The sequence below is a fragment of the Grampus griseus genome, assembly GCF_964374135.1.
Source record: "Grampus griseus genome assembly, chromosome: 3".
NCBI classification, from domain to species: Eukaryota; Metazoa; Chordata; class Mammalia; order Artiodactyla; family Delphinidae; genus Grampus; species Grampus griseus.
The window spans coordinates 106,200,348-106,228,204 of record NC_139019.1 but is presented as its reverse complement, the minus strand read 5'-3'; the positions used below and the strand labels follow the sequence as shown (position 1 = coordinate 106,228,204).

The following is a 27,857-nucleotide window of genomic DNA, read 5'->3' as shown; positions in this document are numbered from 1 at the left end:
AAAATAAGACAGGTCTTATATTTTGTATCCATTCAGCCAGTCTACGTCTCTTGGTTGGAGCATTTAATCCATGTATATTTAAGGTAATAATCGATATGTATGTTCTTATTGCCATTTTGTTAATTGTTTTGGATGTGTTTTTATAGGTCTTTTTTCTTCCCTTCCTCTTTTGTTCTCTTCTCTTGTGATCTGATGACTAACTTTAGTGTTGTGTTTGGATTCCCTTTTATTTTGTGTGTGTGCATCCATTACAGATTTTCGGTTTGCAGTTACCATGACATTTTGATGTGGCCATCTATATATAAACAAGATTGTTTTCAGTTGCTGGTCTTTTAATTTCAAGTGCATTTCCAATATCCTGTGTTGTGCTTTCCTCATCTCACAATTGCTTGTTTTGATACATTTGTGTGTGAATGATTTCCTACCTTTATTGTGTAGTTGGCTTTACCAGTGAGCTTTTCTATTCATAATTTTCTTGTTTCTAGTTGTGGCCTTTTCTTTTTCACATAGAGAATTTCCTTTAGTATTTGTTGCAAAACTGGTCTGGTGGTGCTGAATTCTGTTAGCTTTTGCCTGTCTGTCAAGCTTTTGATTTCTCTGTCAAATCTGAATGAGAGCCTTGCTGGGTAGAGTATTCTTGGCTGTAGATTCTACCCCTTCATCACTTTATATTGTGCTGTTCCCTTCTGGCGTGCAGAGTTTCTGCTGAGAAATTAGCCAATAACCTTATGGGAGTTCCTTGTATGTTATTTTTGCTTTTCCCTTATTGCTTTCAATACTTTTTCTTTGTCTTTATTTTTTGTCAGTTCGATTACTATGTGTTTCAGTGTGTTCCTCCTTGGGTTTATTCTGCCTGGGACTCTCTCTGGACTTGGGTGACTGTTTCCTTTCCCATGTTAGGGAAGTTTTCAGTTATTATCTCTTCAAATATTTTCTCACGTCCTTCCTCCCACTCTTCTCCTTCTGGGACCCCTATCATGCAATTGTTGGTGTGTTTATCCCAGATATCTCTTAGACTATCTCCATTTCTTTTCATTCTTTTTGCTTTATTCTGTTCCGTGGAGTGAATTCCCCCATTCTGTCTTCCAGCTCACTTATCCGTTCTTCTGCCTCAGTTACTCTGCTTTTGATTCCTTCTAGTGCAGTTTTCATTTCAGTTATTGTATTGTTCATCTGTTTGTTCTTTAGTTGTTTTAGGTCTTTGTTAAACATTTCTTGTATTTTCTCTATCTGTGCCTCTATCTTTTTCTGAGATCTTGGGTCATCTTCAGTATCATTACTTTGTATTCTTTTTCCAGTAGATTGCCTATCTCCACTTCACTTAGTTGTTCTTCTGGAGTTTTATCTTGTTCCTTCATCTGGGATATATTCCTCTGCTGTCTCATTTTGTCTGGCTTTCTGTGATTGTGGTTTCCGTTATGCAGGCTGCAAGGTTGTAGTTTGTCTTCCCCTAGTGGATGAGGCTGTCTAAGAGGCTTGTGCAGGCTTCCATTTGGGAGGGACTGGTTCCTGCCCACTGGTAGGTGGAGTTGGGTCTTATCCCTCTGGTGGGCAGGGCCAAGTCATGGAGTGTGTTTATCAGGCAGCTGTGTGCTCAGGAACACTTTAAGCAGCCTGTCTGCTGATGGGTGGGGCTGTGTTCTTGCCCTTTTGGTTGTTTGGCCTGAGGTGTCCCAACACTGGAGCCTACAGGCTATTGTGTTGGGCTAGGTCTTGTTGAGAAAATGGTGGCCTCCGAGAGGGCTCACACCAGTGAATATTCCCCAGAATTACTGCTGCCAGTGTCCTTGTCCCTGCAGCTAACCACAGCCACCCCCCCACCTCCACAGGAGACCCTCCAGTACTACCAGTTAGGTCTGGCCCTGTCTCTTATGAGTTCACTGCTTTTATCCCTAGGTTTTGGTACATATGAGACCCTGTGTGGACGCTCCAAGAGTGGAGTTTCTGTTTCCCACAGTACTGTGGAATTCCTGTGATCTAACCCTGCTGGACTTCAAAGCCAGATTCTCTGGGGGTTCCTCCTCCAATTGCCAGACCCCCAGGCTGGGGAGCCTGACATGTGGCTCAGAACTTTTACTCCTGTGGGAGAACTTCTGTGGTATAATTATTTTCCAGTTTGTGATCATCCACCTGGCATGTATGGAATTTGATTTTATCATGATTGCACCCCTCTTACAGTCTCATTGTGGTTTCTTCCTTGTCTTTGGATGTATGGTACCTTTTTTTTGGTAGGCTCCAGTGTTTTTTGTTGATGGTTTTCAGCATTTAATTTTGATTTTGGTGTTTCTGCAAGAAGAGGTGAGTTTGTGTCCTTCTACTCCACAACCTTGTCTCCCAATCTAGTCTCCAGAGATTTTAAAGAGCTATGAATTAGTAAAAAAAGTTCATTCAGATTTATAGCATTTTAATCTAAATTAAAAATATAAAGGCAAAACAGTTTTTTAATGGGAAAGGTAAAGAACAGCCAGATCATCAATATAAAAATTAAATGCCAATTTCTTCATTTACTTAATACTTTTAAATAAAGACAATTAATCCATCCTCATTTATATAGTGGTAACATGGATATCCTTAGATTTATTTAACTTTTTCTATTTCTATTCATTTAAAAAATTTCTTTCTCTTAAAATTACAGATTTTTGCAAAACTGATATTATTTCTCTTTCATTTTTTTTTCATTTGAAAGTGTGACCTTTTATTTCTATGCTACTTATGGTTAATCTTTACATTTAAAAAATGTTTTAACTTTATAACACATGTTTTCCTAACAATGACAAAAAGGAACTATCTGCAACTTCTCTTCCCACCAAAATAAACTTTTTAGCATGTGGAGGCAACATGGCAAAGTCAACTTTCCTTCTGGTTGTACAGAGAATTAGGTTTATGGGCAAAGGAGTTTGCTGCTGGGTCCTACTCTACTTCTTCCTTTTTTTTTTCATATTAACAACTTATTTTTTATTTTTGAATATCACAAACTTCAATCAGAATACTTTAAAAAATATTATTCTGCATGCGCTTAACAAATTTGACAAAGGGCAAGGATCCAGTTGACTTGTATTATGCTATGAAGTTTGAATTGAACAGCCAATTCACATATATTTAAAATTGTTAAGTACAGGTAGCCATGAACACTTCACTGCATTAATCTGATGGCATCCTACCTCTAGGCACACGTTCATGTAACACTACTAGTAATTACCCTGGAGCAGAGGCAAAATGGAGATGGAGGAATTGCCCTACAAAGCAAGTTTAAGGAATTAAACAGCGTTGTCATCATCGTCATCACTACTGAGGACAAAGCTGCTGCCTGTGGACAGAGGCCCTTCCTCCTTAACATTCCCTAAACCACCTGCAGTCCCTCTCTCATCAGAATCTTCAAACAACTTGTCACTGGAATTGTCATCAAACAACTTCTCGTTGGAATCTTCATCTTTGAACATCTTTTCATCTACGTCTTCATCTTCCTTTACATCTACATCTTCCTCATCTTCTTTTCCATCTGAATCTTCAAACACCTTTTCATCTGCATCATCTTCTTCGTTCTTTTCATTTGCATCTACCAGCCCCTTTTCTTATGTATCTTCTTTGTCCTCTTTTTCATCCGACTCATCGTCAAATACTTTTTCATATGTTTCTTCCTTCTCATCTGACTCTTTGTCAAATTCCTTCTCAGAGCCTTCTTCATCAAACACTTTCCTGGAGCTGTCATCTTTGAATTCTGATTTTTCAGAGTCATTTTCTTCTAACTCTTCTTCAGAAACGTTTTCATTAAATTCCTTTTCAGAGCCCTCTTCCTCAAAACCTTTCTCAAGGCCGTTCTCTTTTAACTCTTTTTCAGAGTCATCTTCAAATTGCTTTTCTGAGCACTCTTCAGACCCTTGTTCTGAGCTGCTGTCTTCAGCTGCCTTTTGGGGCCTGGCCTCCTCCTCAGACTCCTGCTCAAGGCCATTCTCATCAGGATCCGTTTTGGGTCTCTTCTTTTTGGACTCTCATTCAGGGCCATTCTCTTTCGACTCTTTTTTAGGACTACGCTCTTCATGCTACATCTCGGGGCTGCCTTCTCTGGACTCTCCGTTGGAGAAGTCTTCTTCATGCTCTCTTTTGGGACAGCCTTCCTCAAAGTCTCTTTCGAGGCAGCTCTCTTCAGATTCTTTTTGGGGACAGCCTTCTTCAGCCTCTTTTTCAGGGCCACTTCTTTTAGCATCTTTTTCAGAAGCAGCTTCTTCATCCTCTCCCCTATCTTCTGTTTTTTCAAACTTCTTTTCATCTATAAGTTCTTCAAATGCCATTTCAGTTGCGGCTTCTTGAACATTCATTTGAGATGTGCCAGGGTGCTCTGAAAAATGCCTAACTCTAGAAGGCCCCACCCTTCTGGAGCACAGAAGGAATTTGAAAGCTGAAGGCCTCTGTTGGCCTCAGGAGTGTTGAGGAAAGCCTCCCATCCTCTCAGCCTTTCCTCCCTTTCTCTTGTGGTCTCCTCCACCTGATAATCTGTAGTCCCATCACACACTTGGGCAGTGATTTGATGGCCACCAAACCACATTCCATTGAGGGTTTGAATATAATAACCAGCTTCCTCCGGGTCCCTATAGGACACAGAGGCCACACCATGAGGATGCCTATCAAAGAGAAGGAGCTTCCTAATTTGTCCAAACTTTGAACACGCTACTTGAAGGTCTTCTCTGATCTCGTTTGGCACCAGTGGATCATCCTCAAAATCCATACGATGAAACGTATTTTTGATGATGACAACTTGCTCGTGGTGTATTCAGGCTGGGCCAGCTCTTCTCTCAGGTCTCCAATCCAACTGCTTTTGTTGCAGACAACTTTTTCTTGTAGTCTTTGCACTTCTTCTTCTTCTTTGAGGTGTCGTATTCCCCTTTCAGTTGAAACTTTGCGACCTCCATATGTAATTTGTAGTCTCTAATTTCATCTTCATCCAAAAGTTTTAATGCGAGATCCACAGATTCTCTCTTCAAATAACAGCAAAGTCCATCTCCTTTAAGATTTCCTTGATTATCTTTGTAAAGCTTGACCTTAAATTCTTGTTTGAAGATCTCTCATAATAATGCACAACTTGGATATGAGCTGTATAAATTCATCCACTGTAATGTCTGGAGGCATATCAGACACATATACATTTGTATTTCTGTCTTCAACATGAAACCATCCTGATTCAACCTTTCTCTTTTCTCCCCTCTTTTTGGGATAACTGGGTTTGGGAGTTTTTCTTTGCAGAGGTTCTTCTGTAGTCCTAGCACTGACATCTTGGACGCTCGCAGTAGAACTAGATGCACCATCATTAGAAAATCCATAATTGGCCTGATATGTAGCAATAAAATCTTCAGTGATCTTGCGGAACCAAGTCTTCTTGTCCAGGTCCCATTCATATGGGGTGTCATTCGGCTGCTGCCTGAAAGAATTGGTTTCTCCACTGGGATCTTTCTGGGTATCACAGTCCTTGGTGTCTCCGTACAATTCTTGCATTCACAACTGCTCATCAAACTCGTCATTCGCATCCAAGTTGTTGCCGCTCATGTTGACGACTTAGCCCAGGGGCAGGGTCCAGGCGAGCGAAGAGGCCAAGCTGACACTGGTTCACCCTGCCAGGTCTTGCCGCCGCCGCTCGATCCAGAACATGGCAGGAGCGCACACACGAGCTGCCGCCACCTATCGGGTCTGAGACAACTGCGGCTCCCACGGCAACGTCCAGAAACCACTTGAAAATGGAGGCCCACTTAGGCTGATGCAGTCGCCATTGTCCCCTACTCTGCTTCTTAGTCCAACTCCACCACCCCCTCCCATGGAAGTTAGCTCACTTTGGTAAGAGAGTCTCTTATATGTTTTTGGCTTGAGGCAAACACTGGAGGCTGGTGCTTCTACATGGAGATAAGTACCATTGTGCTTATTACACTATCTTTATGATACACTTCCCAGTTAACTACTCAAAAACCTGTTCACACTCAAAGCCTTTATGCCTCTGATCTTAGTGTTAACTCATGGGTCCTAGTCTAGTCTATTCTTTCCCTGTATTATTAGTGGTTCCTACAGCTCTGTTGGATTTTAGCATCAATTTGATCCCATTTATATATCTTCCCCAAATTCCTAAATGCTTTGGGCTTACCAGTTTTTGTGCTTTTTTGTTTCATACTTTTACATTTCTTCTAGCATCTTAATGTGATTTTAGGATAAGGGAGACAGGAGTGCATACATTTAGTTAGTTACCTTCCTTTGAATGAATATTTACAATTAAAAACATCAAAACAAAACTTCAAAACTCATATTAATAAAGATGGTTTTATTGAGTTATAGGACAGGGCACATAAAAATCAAATATTTGATTAAAATTTAACCCTTTACTCAAAACTAGAAATTTTAAATATTAATAAGTAAGTTTTTAGCCGATGTCTAAATTGTTAACCACTTATTAATTATTTAAAAACTTTAAGGCAGATATTTACTTATGCACTGAATCCCAAATAGGTAAAAAGAATAATCACCCAAAGTTTGTTATCAATTAAAACAAATTAAAGTTAGTACTTAATTAAAGAAAACTTGTTGCATGTTAGGGAAATATAGCACATGCTTAATGTCAGCTCCCTCTCCCCATTTCATATTAAAGAATCACATACTCTCCCTTTCACTTCTCCTAAGCAGCATAGGAAAATCCCATATATAAAAAAGCTTAAAGTTTAATCTCCCCTAATACTATCTGATCATAAATTTCTTTGGTCAAAGGAATGTATGATTTTTTCAACTTATCCATGAAGTAAAGTGGATCAGAAATTTTCAATGGACTAAATCCTTCCTCCACCAACCGAAACTTCTGTAGTTTGAATGTTCCTGTTGTTTCCATCTTTTCCTATAAAACAGTGACCAGGATTAGTGGAGTCACTCAATATTATGTATAATATACAAATAAAATATTCAACAATATAGACTGTAATATTTAATGAAAGCATTTTTATATCCAGTGACCATCTCTATTTTCACTACTAATAATTTAATATTAGAAATTTTAAAATGCTCTTTAGAACATTTAAATCTTTACCTTGATTCTCCTGTGAGCTTCATTCAACATATAAGAATTATGAACATAGTTAATAACTGATTACAAATATGTCTAAAACATATAGGTTTATCTCTTCAATCCAATGTCAAGGCAATATTATGTACTAAGAATGCTACTAGACGGCAAGAAGATAAAAGCTATAAAAGACAGCAATCTATTCCATAAGGCAGAATACTGCAAGAACCAGAGGGGGTAAGGAATGATCTAAAACTTGGGTTCCCAAACTATGCACTGAGGTGCCTCATAGTACCTCAGTGAATTGCCAGAGTCCCCATAGGATATTTAAATTTTTCAAGGTAAACCCAGTGACATCTGTTGTCACACTACCAACTACTTGGTCAAGGTAGTTCAGTTTCAATATTAGTTTATGATACATTGTTTTCAATGATGTCATATCTTTGAGAAACAGGGTTTTTGGTGGTTGCTATGATAAAAAGCAAGTATAACCAAAAGTCAAGGTGGACTATGGAATTAGTCTGGCCCTGTTCAGCACAATCTCATTCCAACATTTGAGGAGCTGTGCAATGCCCAACTTACATCTCCTTAATACATGTGGTTATTTAAATATGAAATAAAAGCATTTTTCTTTCCATTTATATGCATTATTTTTTCAAACAGCAACTAATTTATTAGACCTAAATAGTTATTTTGCTTTGCCCTAAGTACTGAATAAATGAATGTTTAGGTATTTGTTTTGGCCCAAGAGTGCCATGAATTAATTACTAAGACACTAAAGACGTTATGAATCGAGAAAGTTTAAGAATTTTTGCTTTAAGAAATTTAAAGGAGACAAGGATATTATCTCTGTGGTAGTTTCAGGCATAGGGAAGCAACCTTGTTTTAAGTCAGATGACATGCAGGGTCCATACAAGGTTCTATGAATAGTTTGGCCATTTATATGCATCCTTCTGAACGAATGCAACTAAGTCAACCTCTCTTTGAACCTTCTTCCCTGCTCTCATCCTCTACCCAACACTGTCATCACAGAATGAGATGTAACTGTGTAAAATCACATATTCTTTTCTCTTTTTAAAAAAATTAGTTCACATTATACAATTTGACAGTCTGCCTTCTTTAAAAAAAAAAAAATAACCTGGTATGTTTCTCCAGGTTAGGTAATTTTCATCAAAATGGCACTTTTTAATGGTTTCATAGGATCTCATCTAATTATATATGTTAATTAACCTTACTCTTATTCTTGAACTTATATAGAGAATATTAAAAAATTTTACTACATAAATAATAACATTTTATATATAACATTTGTACATCTTTAATTATGTCCTAAGGGTAAATTTCTGGAAATGAAATTACTAAATCAAAATATATGCAAATTCTAAGAGCACGATCACATATTTACCAACTTATTTTCAAGAGAGATGATAACAATTTGTGTTCCCAGAAGCAAAATGAAAGGACCAGTTTAATTTCATCTCAGCCATACTGAGTAATATCACATTTAAAATTTTTTTGTAAATTTATTGCTAAAAAGAATCCTTTTTAAATTTGTGCTAAACAGATCTTTAATAAGATAGTTGTCTTATTCATTTTGTCAGAAGTAACTTATATGTTTGCATTGCTTATATCAGATCATTTATTATAATTCATTAAATAATTTTAGTGCCGGGGCTTCCCTGGTGGCGCAGTGGTTGAGAATCTGCCTGCTAATGCAGGGGACACGGGTTCGAGCCCTGGTCTGGGAGGATCCCACATGCTGTGGAGCAGCTAGGCCCATGAGCCACAACTGCTGAGCCTGCGCATCTGGAGCCTGTGGTCTACAACAAGAGAGGCCGCGATAGTGAGAGGCCCGCGCACTGCGATGAAGAGTGGCCCCCACTTGCCACAACTAGAGAAAGCCCTCGCACAGAAATGAAGACCCAACACAGCAAAAATAAATCAATTAATTAATAAACTCCTACCCCCAACATCTTCTAAAAAATAATAATAATAATACTTTTAGTGCCAACTAAGTGTCATTCATAGTGCTAACGATAGTAAATACTGTAGTAAACGTAACACTCATGGGCCAAGTTCTTTTAGGTGTTTAATGATCCTAAAATATTTTCTAAATTTGTACAAGACTGATTTAATCTTACAGAGGAGTCCTGTGACAAAATATTTCTTCTGCTTAACGACAGTGAATTTTAAGTTGCCCTTGGAGGAAAATGTTTAAAATATTATTTGATCCATCAACTTTCTACTCTACTAAGAATTAAAATCCATTCTTTCTGGGGCAAGATGGGAGGGGCAGGAGGGAGCTGGGTGTGGTTATAAAAGGGTAACGTGAGGGAGTCTTGTGGTGGTGGAATTGTCCATATCTTGACTATGGTCATTGATACATGAAGCTACACACGTAATAAAAATGTATAGAGCTTAATACACACATACACACAAATGAGTACAAGTAAAACAGAGGAAATTTTAATAAGATGGAGTGGATTGTATCAGTGTCAATATCCTGTTTGTAATCATTTACACAGGATCTCTCGGTATTATTTCTTACAAATGCATGTGAATCTACAATTATTTCAAAAATTTCAATTAAAACCATGTTACTTCTTTTCCATATTTAGCTACCTTTATTATTTCAGAGGACTGCTATGAAATAATGAGACAATATATGTAAAAGCTCTTAAAATATTATGTAAATGGAATATGTATTTATGACAGTTTAGATGATGTGTCTCATTGGCCAAGCAGTGACTTGGCCACAAGGATTACCCAGCAAATGCTTTAAAAAAGTATATTAAGTCAGCTATTGCTCTATCAGGGATGTAACAGTGATATGACAAACATATCCAGAAAAGTTCTATGTGATTGGATGTTAAGAGATGATGAGGACTGGCTTTGGGAAATTATATTTGAGCACAATATTAAATGAATAACTGGCTGGATAAATGAGCAGGCAGAGTTACCCAGGAGCTGAGAAATTTTGTTTCCTTTTTATTGGACTTTACTCCAGCAGCCTAACAAGAGAAAGCCCACCTCTCAAAACCAGTGAGTTCAGAATTCCTGCAAAATATAAGGTCCCCGAAGGAGACTGGACAGAATGAAGCTAAAAAATTAAAGGCAGGGGCTTCCCTGGTGGTGCAGTGGTTGAGAGTCCGCCTGCTGATGCAGGGGACACGGGGTTCGTGCTCCGGTCTGGGAAGATCCCACATGCCACGGAGCGGCTGGGCCCGTGAGCCATGGCTGCTGAGCCTGCATGTCCGGAGCCTGTGCTCCGCAACGGGAAAGGCCACAACAGTGAGAGGCCTGCGTACCACAAAAACAAACAAACAAAAAATTAAAGGCAAAATTGCTTAAAGCCAATTGCCCTGAGGGTCTAAACACATCCTGCAGACACTTTGATGTCAGCTTGGTGGAACCTAATTTTAGGTACACAGCACCAAATGTCTTCACAAAGCATGAAGGCATGTGTAAGATTTGGGTTTGGCTTGCCACCATCACTGGGACCCTCATCTATCTGATTGAAGAGGAGGAGAGCAACAAGTAGGACAACGACAAAGACTTCCTAGCATTTTATTGTCCTCCCTTCTATAATTAGGCTTCAAATATGGCATATTTTAGCATCCCAATGTTTTTCATTGTTCTTGAAATTTTCTAATAAAAATAAAATGCACCTATTATCTAAGCGGTAAATATTATTTTATAACTAAACCATCTCCAGATTCCTGGTCTTAAATTTTATGGGTAGGTAAAATTACCTGAATTCTTAAAAATTGTGGGCAGGCATAAGCTGGTAAAAATGTTACAACTTGTTCATAAACTTTTTCCAAGTCTAAAGACATATTTGGTTTTAAAGTTATAGAAGCCATTCCTGCTTTTCCTTCATAATCTGAAAAAAAAAGTTTGTAATAGCATCAGTTTTACAAGTGGTAGGTGAACTTTTTAAAAAATCCAGTTAATTACACACTAATTGTTACAAATATAGACATTACATCTATTGCAGCAATAACAATGCAACAGTAGCATAAATGAGTGGGTCTTTCCGGGCATATGATTTACTCCCTAGAAATGAATTAGGAGAAAGGAAGTACAGAGTCTATGTTTAATTGTTTAAACTACAGAAACAAAATAGATGGAATAGAAAACACCATAAGTGACCCATAATATGCATCCTGCCACTATTATAAAATATTAAGAGGAAACATTTTTTTAAAGGCAAATATATTTTAGAGAAATGTCCATGTTAAGCATCAATGCAAAAAATAAAGGGTATTATTCAAGTTAAGAAACTAGAGGCAGGTATTTCCACAACTAATTCCACAGATTGCTTACTGTTTATCATGCCACCTTTTTTCCAGGGCTTTGGAATCTCTTGTAGCATTTTGCCAGCACCCAGTGCCTGTCTATTAGAGTTAATATCCTCTTTCTTTGCCCCCCTATCCAAACATTCCCACACTCAGTGTCCCCTGCACCTACAAACATTAATTGGAAAATACTGTCATTTGTTTAAAAAAAAAAAAAGGTAGTAAAGGGGAATAGCTGTCCTGTGATTTCAAGTTGGTCACTTTTCTTTGCCATTTTCACCAACAGGAGACAATCCTCATAGGCATATTTATAACGATAAATGAGGCCAACCACATTTTAAAATAATTTCTGAAAAAGATTCAACTTAACTACAAGTCAGTGTTATTAAACATTTAAATTAGAACATGTTCCTATTTAGTGGTATGTATAAACTCTAGTCTTCAAGAGAAAAATAATAGACCATTGAAAAGCTGTAAATATTCTAGCAGTGAGTCACTGATCAGAGTTTTCAAGATCTGCTTAGAAATACACACATACATTAAAATGCAGTGGGTACCTTTCCCCTGGTGTGACCATGAAGTTTGCTAGCTTGGTCTAGGACATTACTTGCCAACCCAAAACTAAGATATTTATTTTAATATGTGAAAAATGAAATGCTGAGTTAATAAAATTGTTGCAAAGTGAAAGGAAAGTGGCACATTCTGAGAACCATTTCCAAACCTGAAACATATTCATACCTGGTACAGCCACACCATAGACATTTGTGTCCTGTATGAAATCCAACATTCCAACAATATCGGCAACCTCTGTGGTTGCAATATTTTCCCCTTTCCATCTAAACAAAAAAACAAGTTCCAGTTAGTTACCTATACTTGAAGAATGAGGTGCCCAGCTTTAAGTTTTAGTGTCTTGCATTTGGCTCTGTGCAAGCACCTAATAATAAAAAATAATGGCAGTTTTCAAAATGAAAAATATTTCTAAGGAAGAACTTCTTTGAGAAGTCAACAAAGTCGGTATCTATTTTTTATTTAAAATTACATCAGTATCTGTTTTTTATTTAAAATTACATTATCTGTGTCTCATTGGTACCAACTGCTACTGTAAAAGGTTTTTTTTTAATATGTCATAAAAAATAAGATAACAATAAATCCCTCTTTGTTTTGTAATATAACAACAGTGAAGTACAAAGAAAGCATTCTCTATCTCTAATGATAGAAAAAACTGAAAGGAAAGCTATAGTTGTCTTTTGGTGTACTGACCCCCTTTAATTTCTAGGAATTAACCCCTTTGGCTCTTTTAATGCATATGAATGTTTTAATTAAAATGAATTGACGGGCTTCCCTGGTGGCGCAGTGGTTGAGAGTCTGCCTGCCTATGCAGGGGACACGGGTTCATGCCCCGGTCCGGGAAGATCCCACATGCCGCGGAGCGGCTGGGCCCGTGAGCCATGGCCGCTGAGCCTGCGCGTCCAGAGCCTGTGCTCCGCAACGGGAAAGGCCACAACAGTGAAAGGCCCGCGTACCATAAAAAAAAAAAAAAAAGAAGATTTTACATAAGGTGACCTCCTAACATGACACAAAGAAGGTGAGGAAATATAATTCATTTATTCATTCAACGTTTTTGGACTGTCTACTGTCTGTCCTCTACTGTTCTATGGTCATTGATTAGTAAAGCAAAATAAATTCATAAGCCTAAAATAACCCTAAGGAATTAACAAAGCAAATAGAAGAAAGGGAAATTTTGCTGTTTCACTATTTTTGCCATTAGGTCAAGAATTAGACCATATCTGACTAAATTGGTTTTCTGTTTTTACCCTACCATTTAGACTTCACATCAGCCTGCCTGTATCATATGCTAAAAAAAAAGGAGCTCACTGATTTGGACCCAAAAGATTCGTTAAGATAATTACAAAAATGACATCAAAATGTAACTTATATTTCAATCTAGAAACAGATGGGCAGTGAATTTTTAAACTGGGAGACATTATTGAGATAAAAGCTCTCCGTTCCCTGAAGGTAGGCAGCAGGTGGTGTATAATGTTTCCACAGAGCCTCACTCAGAGCAGGGTTCACAATCATGGAGCAAGCTTTGCAACCGACGCTATTTCATACCTGAAAGTGTCTCCAATACGGTCCCAAAAATAAAGGAAATTCTCCTGGTCTTGGACCATTAAATCTCCAGTGTTAAAGTAAACATCTCCCTTCTTAAAAACATCACAAAGCAATTTCTTTTCTGTTTGCTTCCTATTTCCAGCATAGCCAAAGAAGGGATTCTTTGCATTCACTGGAGAAATGAGAAGTCCAGGTTCCCCTGGGAGAGAGGTATTTTCAGTGATTTGATTAAAACTATTATTACACACACCATGCATGTACCTAAGTTACATATGACCAACACATCCAGTGTAGCTTATATTACTTTCCTCTGAACTTATTTTTATTATATTTGACATCAATTACTCTGGGTGCCTAAATCTAACACCGTTTCACGGACTGCCAAAGCACAAATCACTTTGGAAAAACTAACAAAAAGGAACTTGAATATAAAGAAAGGAATATTAAATTTATTTTACATCCTGGGTGGATACAGCAATGGCTACTTTTTTTGATTATGTAGATTCTAACACTGATAATAATGACAATTATATAAATAACAACTACAATAATAATTTTAAATAAGATTATGATGGTAGCAATATTTATTTATTGGGCACTTACTATGGAGCAAGCCCCAAGAGAAATGCAACTGTCACCTTATTAATTTTTCAAAGAAATCCTTTGAAATTGATCATTATAATCCCTATTTCACAGGGAAGGCACTAGGGTCCAGAAGAAGGAAGTATGTTAGCAAAGTCCAACAGATAAAAAGGAATGGACCTAGAACTCAAATTCAAGTCCCTATGATTTTTCCGTACAATATTATCTCTGATTTAATACATATGTTATTAGAAGCTTAAGAATAAGTTTTATTCCTCTAGAATGTTACTCTGGAAATCCTCAATGGACAGGAGATAAGCCACGAAATTTTAGTTTTAATTACATTTAGACACATTATTTAAAATAATTTTTAATCGGACTTATTCAAGTTAATCAAGATACTGCCCAGCCATCAACAAGGTAAAAAACTACTAAGAGTAGAAGACAAAGGGGACCAGCAATCACTTCCCCAGAAGATTTCAAGGCCATTGCTGACTTGTTTTGGCCACTGTGAAGAAAACTAACATCTATGTGATGGGTTAGATGAGGCTGTATTCCCGCAAACTCTAAAGCGATTTATGTCATTTTAACACTCTCTTTTCAATTCTTATTGCTCCCACTCCTCTGGACATTATGGGTTCCAAGGGCACACATACCACTGGCCAAAACTAGCCTGCCCTGACTCAGCAGGGACCCCTCACTGTCACTGTCATCAGGGACACCATCATTAGCATCGTTAGCATAATCACTGCCATTGTTACACTTATTGAGCACTCTCTGGGTACCCGTCACTATTCTGAGCACTTTACATATGTATCCCATCTCATCCTCATCACACACCTTTAAGACAGGGCCTCATATTGTATTCATTTTACAAGTGAAATTGAGGAAGAAAAAGTAATTTGCCCAATATTACACAGCTGCCAAATGTTGAAGTTGGAATGTTTTTAACCAGGTCCATCTGACTCCAAAGGCTGTCCTGCCTCGCATATCCCATCCATCTACATCCCCTATATACATTTCAGAATTTTCTAAGCCTCTTATATTTCCCTTAAAATTTATGTTCTTTATTTTTCTTCTTCAGGACACAGGTGATAGTTTCTTCACTGACAAATTAATTATTGCAAATGCTTAAAAAGGTCAGAGTGTATACTTATCTTTCTCTCCCAGGCATACTTTATGAAAGACACAATGCTTTAATGTAAAATAAAATTGAGCAATCCATAATGAGAATTACAAAATTGTAAAGCAGGTATTTGGGGACAATCTGTTTTTGAAAAACCCTGAGGTTGCATAAGCAGTTCTGGGATTCAAGTTCCAATATCAGATATTATTGTAATTGTAATAAATAAAACACACTAGAAAAGAGTGCTTAAATAAAGTTCTTTGCAATCTCCTTAGAAGTGACTTTTTTCTTAGATGCTGTCTATAGAGTTGAATTAGAGAAAGATATTTGATAAATGCTCTTGAAATTCAGAGGATTGGGAAATTTGCTTTTTAAAAGACAAGGCTTATATTTTTGTCCAATCTTTCAGCTACCAGGAAAACAACCAAAACCCCAAAACCAAAACAAAGAAACCCGGGTCTGTGACCTTTATCTCCATATTTGAAGTCATCTCTGAAATGTAGTTTAAACATATTCTGAGGCAGTAAAAAGTAACTTGGGCCTGATTCTTTCAGACTGGATCTCAAACCAATTCTAAGGGCACATCTCTACATTTAATTTTCTAGATTGATTATACGCAGCCGCATGTTAACTGGGGCACTCGCTTTCCTTAAAATTTCTAACCCAAAACTATGAGAAAGACTAGCCTGGTGGAGGGGAAGTGGGAGCAAGAAGAGAAAGGGAGGGAGGTAACTGGCCACATGACAGGCCCTCCAGAGGGCTCTGCATACATCATCTCATTAAAGTATCAACAATCACCGCCCCAAAGAAACACTGCTACCTCTACTCTGCATATGAAGAAAATGAGACTCAGACAGGTTGACAAAGTTGGACAGTTTCTAAGTGTGAGAGCCCAGATTTGAATCAAAGTCTGTCTCACTTTCCACTATACGTAGAATCATAAATTGCCATGCATTTTTATATTATATCTTGGTGGTACAGGACATCAGACATATGCCACTGTAAGAGTGGTGGATTAAGAGAACTATAAGCCCACAGTAATCACTTTTAAATTTTCGTAATTACCATCTGAGTGACCCACGTGGGGCCTCTAACTTCTAATAATTAAACCATTCTACCTGCATTAAAATTCCAAATAAGTCACATATTAGAAATAACCACTCTTTCTCTTCTAAATTCAGTAATTAAAGAGAAATTCAAGAACTTTGCCTGAGGAGACATCTTCAAATACAAGAATCTTACCTTTTTTCACACGACTACACCAGCTGTGTTCATTTCTAATGGGTTCATCTTTCTGAAAATCATACTTTATCAAGTCAAAAGCGAAAAAAAGCTGCAAAAAACAGAATGAAACAAAAACAAGATTTAGTTATTTATTTGTGCAATGACATCTCCTGGTAGTAGATTTAAATCTCAGTCAATTGAAATACAGAATTAGAATGTGGATTTATTAAAACAAGTGAGCTTTCCTGGTAAAAAGTTAAATAAATGTTTAAAAATCAAAACTGAAGGTGTTAGTAACCAGCGCTCATGTACTGGCATTTACTTTCACTTCTTTTATGTTGCACCTTACCTTAGAAAAGCCTTACTAATTCTAATCTTTTCTTTTTAAGTTTTTTCTTTTTTTTGATGTGGACCATTTTTTAAAGTCTTTATTGAATCTGTTACAATATTGCTTCTGTTTTATGTTTTGGTTTTCTGGCCCCGAGGCATGTGGGATCTTAGCTCCCCGACCAGGGATCAAAATCTTAACCACTGGCCAGCCAGGGAACTCCCCTAATTTGAGTACCAGGAAGCAATCCCTGCACGAAATCACATACTCTGCTAACTATAGTTAAGAGGACACTTTCTTGCCTTCTCTTTTTTGCAATCTTTCAAACATCCCTTGAAATGGAAAGTTTTAATAGAACTAAAATGTCAACTATGTGAATGCAAGGATTGTGTTGTGTATTTTAACTTACCATCCCTTGTAAAGGGACTAGATGCCTCAAAAGTACTTGTTTTTGTCCCTTACTTAGACCTTTTCCCCAGGCCTTTCAATTTAATGTCCTTAAACTAACCCTCAGTACTTCTGTACACAGTTGTGGTGTAAGATGGAAATTTGTTGGAACATCCTCATCACATCAGGAAACAAGCTAATTGGACATCTCTCCTTGACCCCCAATATTTCCAGCTCCTCTGCTCTTGTAACGTTCGTATTACCATGTCATGCAGATTCACAGATCCTCAAAATCTGACCCTGGGAGAGAACTGCAGATTGGTTCAATCCAACTCCCTCATTTCATGCATAAGAAAATTGAGGTTTTCCCAATCAATTAAACAAGCAATCTTATTAAGCTGAACCAGCACGTACTAAACTAAAATGGAGGTGATAAAATGAAGTGAGAAAAAATAATTAGGAAGGACAAACAAAAGAGAGAAAGAGAGAAGGAGGAGCATGAGGAGAAGGAGAGAAACAAATAAAGAACAAATGGGAAAATATGAATAAAATTAATGAGATAAATGTAATAGTATAATTTATTATCAAACACTAAACAAACATCTCAGGAAAGTCAACATGTAACTACAATCACAATTCATTGTTTGAATTAAAATACAAATGAGAGCAACTTATATATATATATTACAAATTTATTTATTTACTTATTTATTTATTACTTTTGGCTGTATTGGGTCTTCATTGCTGCGTGTAGGCTTTCTCTAGTTGGGGCAATGGGGGCTACTCTTTGTTGCGGTGTGCGGGCTTCTCATTGAGATGGCTTCTCTTGCCGTGGAGCACAGGCTCTAGGCGCTCAGGCTTCAGTAGTTGTGGCTCGTGGGCTCTAGAGCACAGGCTCAGTAGTTGTGGCACACGGGCTTAGTTGCTCTGCAGCATGTGGGATCTTCCCGGATCAGGGATTGAACCCGTATCCCCTGCATTCACGGGCAGATTCTTAACCACTGTGCCACCAGGGAAGTCTGAGAGCAACTAATATTGATTGAGTACTTACTTTGTCTCAGTCACTGTGCTAAGAGCTTTTAATTTAATCATCAAAAACCCTATAAGGTAGAAATTAATATTATCCTATTTTAAGATGAGGGCCAATGAAAGAGACAGCAAAACAAAAAAATTGTTACTATTGACATAAAGATTCTTATTAAAATGCAAGCTTGCATCTTGTTGGTCTTTGTCTGTAATTGGGCTAATAGGATATTGGCTACTTGCCTAATGACTGGTCAAAAGAAAGATTCCAGAGGTTCCAGAACTGCATTTATCATTTCAGCCAAACTAGAACAGAGTCCTGTTTATTACTCTCTCGTGTTTTAACATGCTTTATATTTTGAAAAATTTGCCCAGCAACTGGTAATATCATCTTTAACATTATTTCTTTTACATTAATTTGGCAACCACACGTATGGATAAGATTCATTCCACACCAAATCACTGTTCAGTGCGCCTGTTATCAGATACAGGGGACTTCATGGTCAGAAATTGAGTAATTTTATAGTACAAATGAAATTTAAATATATCACAGCACCTTCTAGAAGTAGCCTGGATCAGAGCATTAAGTCTCAGCTAGAAGAATTTCTATTTTTTTTCCTGCCTTCAAGAGAACCCATGAGGTTACAAAAACGGTTATGTTATAATAACACAAATAAAGAAACAGATGCCACACTTCAATATCTCCTAAATGTATAGTATACATACACGTACAGGTATAGGTATAGGAAGAGGTATACATGGCCAGAAAACAGCTGCAGGGGTTCTCATTTGTAACAGTCTAGACAAATGGGTCCCCAGAACTGTACAGCATACATCTATGTGACTGTGCACACTGGCCCTTGGAGTTCCCACACATACCTGTATGCTTTTGCATATTCAGATTTGTAAATTTAGAAGTTAGAAAGGGAACACAAAAATTATTTCCTCTATAAATAAATGAGTAGACTTTGAATCCAGAAGAAAGTGACTTGTCAAAGTCAAAAAGTCAAGTAGTGGCAGAGCTGGAACTAGAGCCCTAGGTACAGTGATTCGAATTCAGGATTTTTTTGCCTCAGCGTTATACTACATTGCTTTGACCTATACAGTACAGGCTCATTTATCCCTCACCATAGGTAAAGGGTGGTTTCTCTGTTTCCTTAAACAGAAGACCCTTAAAATATACAAACACACACACTCATAAACTTATCATCTCTCTCTCTATCATAAATATACATTTATATACCTATAGTAACATGTAATATTATATAGACTTGGGACATTATGAATACTCATTTCTAGGATGCACTATTATGCAACAGAATAGTTTTCTGAATGGTTTGCAGACTTGTATTTAAAAAATAATCATTTTTTAAAAATCAAGTAAAACAGAAAAATAAGAAGAAAAAGTTAAATTTCCCCAAATTTTAACCAAAAGTAAACCATTCTTAACATGGTGTAATATATTCTCAATACAAAGTGATCCCTGGCCATTCTATCTAAAATTTCAAAAAACGCCTCCCAATACACATGCACATACACACAATCTCCTTTCCCTGTTTAATTTTCCTCTTTTGCACTAATGAGTATGTGCTATAGATTGTATTTTATTTATTGATCTCGTCTGTTTTCTGTCTTCCTCAATAGAGCATGACCTGCACGTGGGCAGGAATTTATGTGCGTTTTGTTCACTGTGCTCACTTGTGTCAGGCATACTGGAAACATTATAAATATATATAAAGAAAGTCATTTGATGAACAATCATTACAAATGCATTTAAATCAATAGAGGGAAAGGTATGAAACTGATTAGTAAAATAATTTATGAAAAATGAAACCACACCATTCTAGTAAATGCAATCAATTTAAATTTTCTTGAATTTAACAAAAGAAAATGGAACCAAAGTTAAACTAAAATGTGTGTTTAGCATAACAGATACCAGTCCCTATGGGGTCAAAGAATTTAACTTTAACCACAAATTTAATTAGAGGCCTGGCCTTTGCTCTCAGCTTCTGGGAGATAATTTCTCACAATGTCATGAGGGACAGGACTTTTTATTTGCCTAAGGACCTTGGGCAACCAGATAGTAACTCTATGATTGAGAGTGGGTCTCTGAGCCGTGCCAATAATGTTATGCAGGGTTGGGGCTTTGGGTCACCCAGCTTGACCTCCTGAGGGACTGGAGGTGGAGGTTGACCACAGAGGCAGCCAACTAGATTTAAAAGATTGAGCCCCCGCAAAAGACTCTGGACATCAAGCCTGGGTGAGCTTCCTGAGTTGGCAATACTCCATGTATTGTCACACATCAATTCCAGGAGAGTAATATCCTCCTGACTTCACAGGAGAGGACGACTGGAAGCCTTGTATTTGGTACCCTGGATTCTACCCTGGCCTTCCCTTGACTGATGTTCCTTCCCTTGACTGATGTTAATCTATATCCTTTAGGTGTAATAAACTGTAACTATTATATGGCTTTTGGTGAGTTTTGTGTTCCTTCCAGTGAATTATCAAACTTAAAGGTGGTCTTAGGGACTCCCAAGCTGCAACTGATGTTAGATGTGAAGGTGGTCCCACGTGAACTGTTTTCTAACTTCACAGTTGGCTAAATTTCTTAGTCTCTAAAAGATGCCTACTTTAAGACAATAAAAAAAGTTTATACAAATGTGAGCAAAAGGAACCTTTTTAATAAGTCTCATACTTTATCTTTACTTTGTATCTATGGATTTACCACCATAAAAGATGAGATAATCAATACTTATACCTTCTTCTCTCCTCCCACACAATTCTCATTTTTTTTAGTTATAAGTATTTTTATAGTCAGGATTTATACTTCCATTCGATCTATAAACATAATTCAGAGCTTTTCAATCCTCTATATTTAAGTGGATTCAAGCAAACCTTTCAACTGAAGGTGGTTCCTTCAATTTCTAAACTGCTTTATCTTCAGGTTCACTAGAATTTTTCATTCAGTGAATATAAAGAAGTAGTATATTCCTGTGAGTACATGGGAATTATATTCTCTGATTTCTTAAAAGTTTGAGAACACTACTTTGTTGCCTTTGGACTTGTAGGACAAGTTTGTTAGAACTAAAATTCTTAGGTGAAAACATTATGCTCTTTTTGGGGGGGCACCGAGTGTAATGTTTTTGTTTTGAAAGATGCCTGAGACATTTCCCATCTTCACCATATACTTTGTACATCTTTTGCTTTTTCTGCCTTAGCATTTTCTTATGGTTCTTTAATTTACGTTCAGTAATTTCGCCAGAATATATATATTTCCTGATGATCATTCTGTACCATATTTTTTCCCCCTGGAACATAATGTGCTCTTTTGCTAAAGATTCAAATCTTTATTTTCAGGAAGTTTTCTTCTATTAGGTTTCAAATAGTTTTTTTCACTTTGATTTGTTTTCTTCTACCAGAACATGAATGAAGCACATGTCAGATCATTGTCTATGCTTTCAAAATTTACCTTTCTAATTTATTTTATATTATTATTTGCTTATTCTTTACATCTGTGTGACTCCTTAATCCCATCCATCTTGCTAACAATGTTTTCAGTCCTGTTTATTTTTAAGTCCTTCAGTGTGGTGTTCAACTCTGTAATATTTTCATTTTTCCCTTTTATTCTTTTTCCTTTGGGTTGAGCATGCCTACTTTCCAACTCCATTTGTTGATCTATGATTTCCTTGCATTTTCCTTTGAGCTCTTATGTTTAAAGAGAATATTATTACAATTTTTTGAACCTATGGGAAATTGTTTTTCTAAACATTTTCTGGCCATTTGGGGGGACTTATTATTTTGATATTCATCCATATATTTTTAGCTGTTTTTTATTTAGATTCATTTTCTCCCTTTCTTTCAAGTTTTATTTCCTCTATGGATTTCATGTTTGTTCCTTCCCAATTATTATTACTGGGCATAGAAAAGGAGACGGCAGTCCCCAATTTTTACTTGGATTTGTCTCTCAAATGCACCGTCACTAAATTTTTTATATTTTTTGCTTTGGGGGCGTATATGGGACACACCTCCCTTCAGTTTCATGCATTTAAATAGTAAGCATAGCACAGAAGAAGGACATCTGGGTTAGAGGAACTCTGTTGCTGCTTCATCTTTTTCTTTCAGTTTTAACATCCTATCTCCATTTAGAGGCTGATTCCTCTCTCAGATGGTAAGTGTAAGCCTCCAATAAGTTTAAATTTTTGAGAGACGCACTTAAATCTCCTCACATAGTTATGAAACAGTTATTGGTCCGATTTTTTTCTGATTACCTGCTATGTGATGAAACAACATGCAAATGAAATGATAAAAGACTAGAATTCATATGACATTGCGTACTATTTTTTCATTTTCAAACTGAAAAAAAAAAAAAAAACCAGAAAAAAAAATCAGAAGTTGCCCAAATAAACTGGAGACAATCATAACTTCCTGCATTATGAACATTATAACAGTCTGACAGGGACTTTAAGATATTAGAAAATTATAATGAGGTCAAGCCAGTAATACAAAATATAAATCTTCATTGTATTCCTATTACATGATTACTTAGGAATGACTCAGCTTCACCAAAAAGCTTTAATTATGAATACCAAATTTTTAACGGAACCAGTGCAATCCATTGAGAAAATTAACTGTAAAGAATGTAATAATACTCGGTAATATCAGCACTTACTTTCCCCCAATTATTTTTGTTCGCAACACACATGTATTTCTGAAATGTCAACAAGACCCTCACAGTCCCATAAAACGCATTATAAAAATAGTTTGTACCTTCTCTAAGTTTCAAACATTAGGGCAATTTATACCAGCTTTGAATCTATTTCTTTACTCTTTAAAAATTATACTTTTATCACTTTTGATAATCCTCACTAAATGTTTCTTTTTACTTTTTTAAATTATGCTTTTTATTACTTCCTTCCTTTTATACTCTTTGAGTTTATTTTAGTTGTTTTTTAAAATTAACTTACAGAAATGGATATTTAGCTCACTAATTTTCAGCTATTCTTATCTGAGCTTTGAAATGTAACATTTTCATTATGATTCAGCTTAAATTATTTTCTATTTCTATTTTTCTATTATGATTTTTTTCTTTGACTCAGAAATTTAGAGATGTTTCATTTCCAAATATATAGGAGATGATCTAGCTGTTATTTTAAACATTTCTATCTTAATTAAACTGTGGTCAGAGAACATAATCCATATATACTCAAGCCTATGAAATTTGCTGGAATTCCCTATGCAGTCCTGTAATATTTGTGAATGTGTGATAAACGCTTAAAAATAATGGATATTCTGCAGTTTTTAAATGCAGTGTCCTATATATGTTCATTAGTTCAAATAGTTTAGTTATTGTATTATTCTAATACACTATGTCATTGAAAAAACTTTTTGCATGTTCTATCAAATAGTAAAGAGCTAAAATAAAATATTCTACTATGATTCTGGATTTGTTTATCTCCCCTTGAGGTTATATAAATTTTGATACTTTTTTAAAATTTTCATTTTTATTATTTAAAAATATTATTGTTGAATATAAATTCTATTTTGATAATTATTTCCTCCAAACAAGTTGAAGATATCTGTCCACTATATTTTGTCTTCCATGGTTGCTATTGAGAAATTAGCTGTCTTTTACTACTAAGAAGGTAATTTTTTGGCTAGTTTAAAAATTTTAGTGATATCTTGACATAGTTTTTAAGGAAACCATATATTAGAAGCCTACATATAATTTTTGAGTGATATAAAAATGAATGGAAAGTAGAAATAGTGGATTAAAAACAGAAAATGGAGTCAAATTAATATATATTGGGACCTATGCTTGTTTATACATTATATCATTAAATTTGAAAACTGAACAAAAGAACTAACTATCATTATTCCCATATGACAGTGGGAAAAGATGGGAGATAATTGAGGTTTTCACAGTCTAGGGCACCACAGTTCATCTAGAGGCCACTATGTTATTTATAGAAGTTCTCAAATTAAAAAAAAGGTGATAACATTTAGCATAATTTACAAGCACAAAGTCTAGAGGAGAGGTTAGCAGATCTCAATATATTTCTTTTGTAAAGAAAATATTTTACTTACTTTGTGAAGGAAATTCGCTCTCCCAATTGATCCAATTTTCCCAGTGTGATTCATGAAAAAAATGTTTCCTTCAGTAGCTCCATAAAGCTCACACATCTTAATATTTCCAAATCTGTCTAAAAATTCTCTCCATACGTCACTCCGTATGCCATTTCCAACTGCCAAACGTACCCGATGACCCTTTTCTCCTTCTCTCTGTTAGAAGAAAAGATTTTACTAGTAATTTATTATTTCCAGTTCCCAATTTTTTCTTTCATTGCTATTACTTAAATAGCAACCATCCAGAAGTAAGTTGCATGTGTGCAATAATGCAAAGGAGTAAAAAAAGTATCATGTAAGTCCATGGCAGAACTAAGTCCAATAGCTAATGAAACTAACACTGGTCCAGAGTAATAGAGCTTTATTTCCCTATATCTGGCAAAATCGCTTCCTAAATTTGAGATGCTGAAGTCTTATTTTTCCTGAAATATGCTTTCTTCCTTACCAGAATGGAGGCTCCTCAAAAAATTAAAAGTAGAACTACCATATGATCCAACAATTCCACTCCTGGGTATTTATCTGAAGAAAACAAAATCTCTAATTCAAAAAGATACTGCACCCCACGTTCATTGCAGCATTATTTACAATAGCCAAGACATGGAAGCAACCTAAATGCCCATCAATAGATGAATGAAGAAAATGTGGTATATACACAATGGAATATTATTCAGTCATAAAGAAGAATGAAATCTTACCATTTGTGACAACATGGATGGACCTTAAGGGCATTATGCTAAGTGAAATAAGTCAGACAAAGAAAGACAAATTCTGTATGATCTCACATATATGTGGCATCTAAATAAAACAAACAACAGCCAAAACAAAAACCCAAAACCCTGAGCAGAGAACAGATTGGTGGTTGCCAGGGGCAGGGTGAGGAGTGGGCAAAAATGGGTAAAGGGGGTCAAAAGGTACAAATTTCTAGTTATAAAATAAATAAGTCCTGGGGATGTACTGTACAGCGTGGTGACTATAATTAACAATACTGAATTGCATATCTGAAAGTTGCTAAGAGAGTAGAGTTGACCCTTGAACAACCAGGGATTAGGGACATGGAGATGAAGTAGAAAATCCAAATGTAATTTCTAGTTGGTTCTCAGTATCACTGGTTTCACATCCACAGATGCAACCAACTGCAGATCATGTAGTACTGTGATATTTACTACTGAAAAAAAAATCTGCATATTAAGTGGACATGCACAGCTCAAACCCATGCTATTCAAGGGTCAACTGTAAATCTTAAAGTTCTCATCACAAGAAAAAGAAAATTTGCAACTATGTATGGTGTTGAATGTTAATTAGACTTATACTGGTGATCAATTTGCAATATATACAGTATATTGAATCATTACATTTTACACCTGAAACTATATGTTTTATGTCAGTTATACCTCAATTAAAAAATTAGAGTAAGAATATAATATCAGCTTAGTCATGGTAAATCCATGATTCCTTCTGAAGTACCTCCAACCTTACAAAAGTAATACAAAATAACAAGAAATAACAATAAATAGACAACAATAATAGAGAAATCAATTGTCCCTGACACAGTTAAAAATGGTCCAATGAACACATTCTTTACCTTAGTTCCTTCTCCGTCTTAAAGGAGATTTTAATCTATTAACTCTCAAGAAAAAAGAGAATGTGAAAGAAAGGTAATTTCACAAACTGAAAGGTGAATAGATAAAAGGTATGAGATTAAGCAGAGTAGTTAATTCTGAAATCTAAGCCCACAGTTAGGAACGCAACACATGCTCCTAAGAGTGTCAAGGAAACAACAAAAAAATGAGGAAGGCAGAAGACTTGGTTGGAAATTTGTTTAAGAAGCATCTGCACCCCTAGACACCCTGATTCAGATAATACATCTGGGAGTCTGACCTCTGCACACTGGTCAAACACTGGAGACACTCTCTGGAGAAGCCCAACCAGATACCATTTCAGATGCAGGAATCTACTGAAAACAGTAAGTTCAATGCAAGCCTGAATACTAAATGGTGAGATCTCAGAGCCAAACTAATCTACAGAGGTAGAAATCAGAATATTGTTCACATTTGGTAGGACAATGACTGATTTTTTTTTATGACAACCAGGGGGAATATCTTCAAGAAGAAAATAAATAAAATTGATTAAAAATACTTGAAGTGTTGTTAAATCATATTCAGAAATTTGGGCTACGATGGAGAGATGAATTAGTAACAGGCATTTAGAAGGCAAAATTTAAAAAGTCAATTATTTTCAGTAATAAAAAGTTAAAATTGTTATTATATTTTAAATACATTATGTGTCAGCTATGAATAATATATATATAATTTTTATAATGAAAAAACTTATTATCAAAGTATTTTAAAATTATCATAATTAGATTGGTGCCATAGAGGGAGAAGAAACATATGTGTGTGAATATGTGAGTAAGAAGCCAGGTAGAGGATAGTTAAGACTGAAAAATCAAGAAACAGTAACATACATGTTTTATTAAGAAATATGGAAGTAAATAAAACCCAAAATATCTTAAAATAATTAAATATGTTTACCTCTAGAGGTCAAGTATTGATAGGAGGGGGTATTGTTTTCTTGAGAGTACTATTTGATTTTTCAGAATTGTAAAAGTACTAATTTAATAAAATAAAAATTAAATTAAAAAAATAAAATAAGAGCCGAGGTGTGGATACATCAGAATCTGACTTGTGGATTTCATTAGGCCCTTAAACCCTTAAGGGTTTAAGGTAAATATTCCATTGATAGAAAAAAACAAACAAACAAAACAAACAAACAAAAAACCTCACTCAATCAAAGTAGCTACTTCCAAGACAGAGGATTATTTTCTACCACTAAATACTACCAGGAGCAGTTCTGTCCTGGTTCCAACTCCCACGGGCATGCCCAGTATTGCTGACCTGGCATGGAACTAGCTCTTGGATTTTTCACTGCCATTTTCATATATAAAACAATAGTGTTGAAAATCTAAGGATTTATTCTGCTTTAACAGAGAACAATCTTTTATTTTTATTTATTATTTTTTTAATTAATTTTTTTTGGCTGCGTTGGGTCTTCAATGCTGCACGTGGACTTTCTCTAGCTGTGGCAAGCGGGGGCTACTCTTTGTTGCGGCTTCTCATTTCTCATTGTGGTGGCTCCTCTTGTTGCTGAGCATGGGCTCTAGGAGTGTTGGCTTCAGTAGTTGCAGCACATGGGCTCAGTAGTTGTGGCTCATTGGCTCTAGAGCACAGGCTCAGTAGTTGTGGTGCACAGGCTTAGTTGCTCCGCAGCATGTGGGATCTACCTGGACCAGGGATCAAACCCTGCATTGGCAGGAAGATTCTTAACCACTGCACCACCAGGGAAGTCCAAAGAACAATCTTTTATATGGCATGATTCTTGGATGCTTTTCAGGTTAGAGATGAGTTTTAGCAAGTATTATTTATAAACTGAATTGGCACACTCTGGAAAACCAATAAGAAGGTGGTTGACACACCAAATTCCATAGACTTTAACCTGTGTGGGATATATAGCTATACAAGCTTACTAAATAATAATATTCATCCAAAGTCATTCAACTGATATAGAAAATAAAATCATCAAAACTAGGATAAGGCTTTTGTCTAGAAATTTCAAAGTCATGTATTTAAC

The 27,857-nt window shown here is 36.1% G+C and overlaps 1 protein-coding gene and 1 pseudogene across 2 annotated transcripts in view; both read right to left on the bottom strand.

The window, feature by feature from the left end:
* Positions 1 to 3,257: 3,257 nt before the first annotated feature.
* On the bottom strand, positions 3,258 to 5,538 carry LOC309819860 (17S U2 SnRNP complex component HTATSF1-like; annotated as a pseudogene). The gene has a single exon. The product of its transcript is annotated as a 17S U2 SnRNP complex component HTATSF1-like (transcript).
* An 869-nt stretch (positions 5,539 to 6,407) lies between these two features.
* SLC27A6 (solute carrier family 27 member 6) overlaps positions 6,408 to 27,857 on the bottom strand; it is a gene marked incomplete at its 5' end in the record, with an annotated part of 63,447 nt that continues 41,997 nt past the window's right edge. Inside the window, 6 exons of the mRNA XM_082651377.1 lie at positions 6,408 to 6,862; positions 10,780 to 10,910; positions 12,064 to 12,161; positions 13,438 to 13,636; positions 16,388 to 16,478; positions 24,192 to 24,386. Of these exons, the coding sequence (XP_082507503.1) occupies positions 6,686 to 6,862; positions 10,780 to 10,910; positions 12,064 to 12,161; positions 13,438 to 13,636; positions 16,388 to 16,478; positions 24,192 to 24,386 (891 nt within the window). The 3' untranslated portion in view covers positions 6,408 to 6,685. The remainder of the gene's footprint in view (positions 6,863 to 10,779; positions 10,911 to 12,063; positions 12,162 to 13,437; positions 13,637 to 16,387; positions 16,479 to 24,191; positions 24,387 to 27,857) is intronic.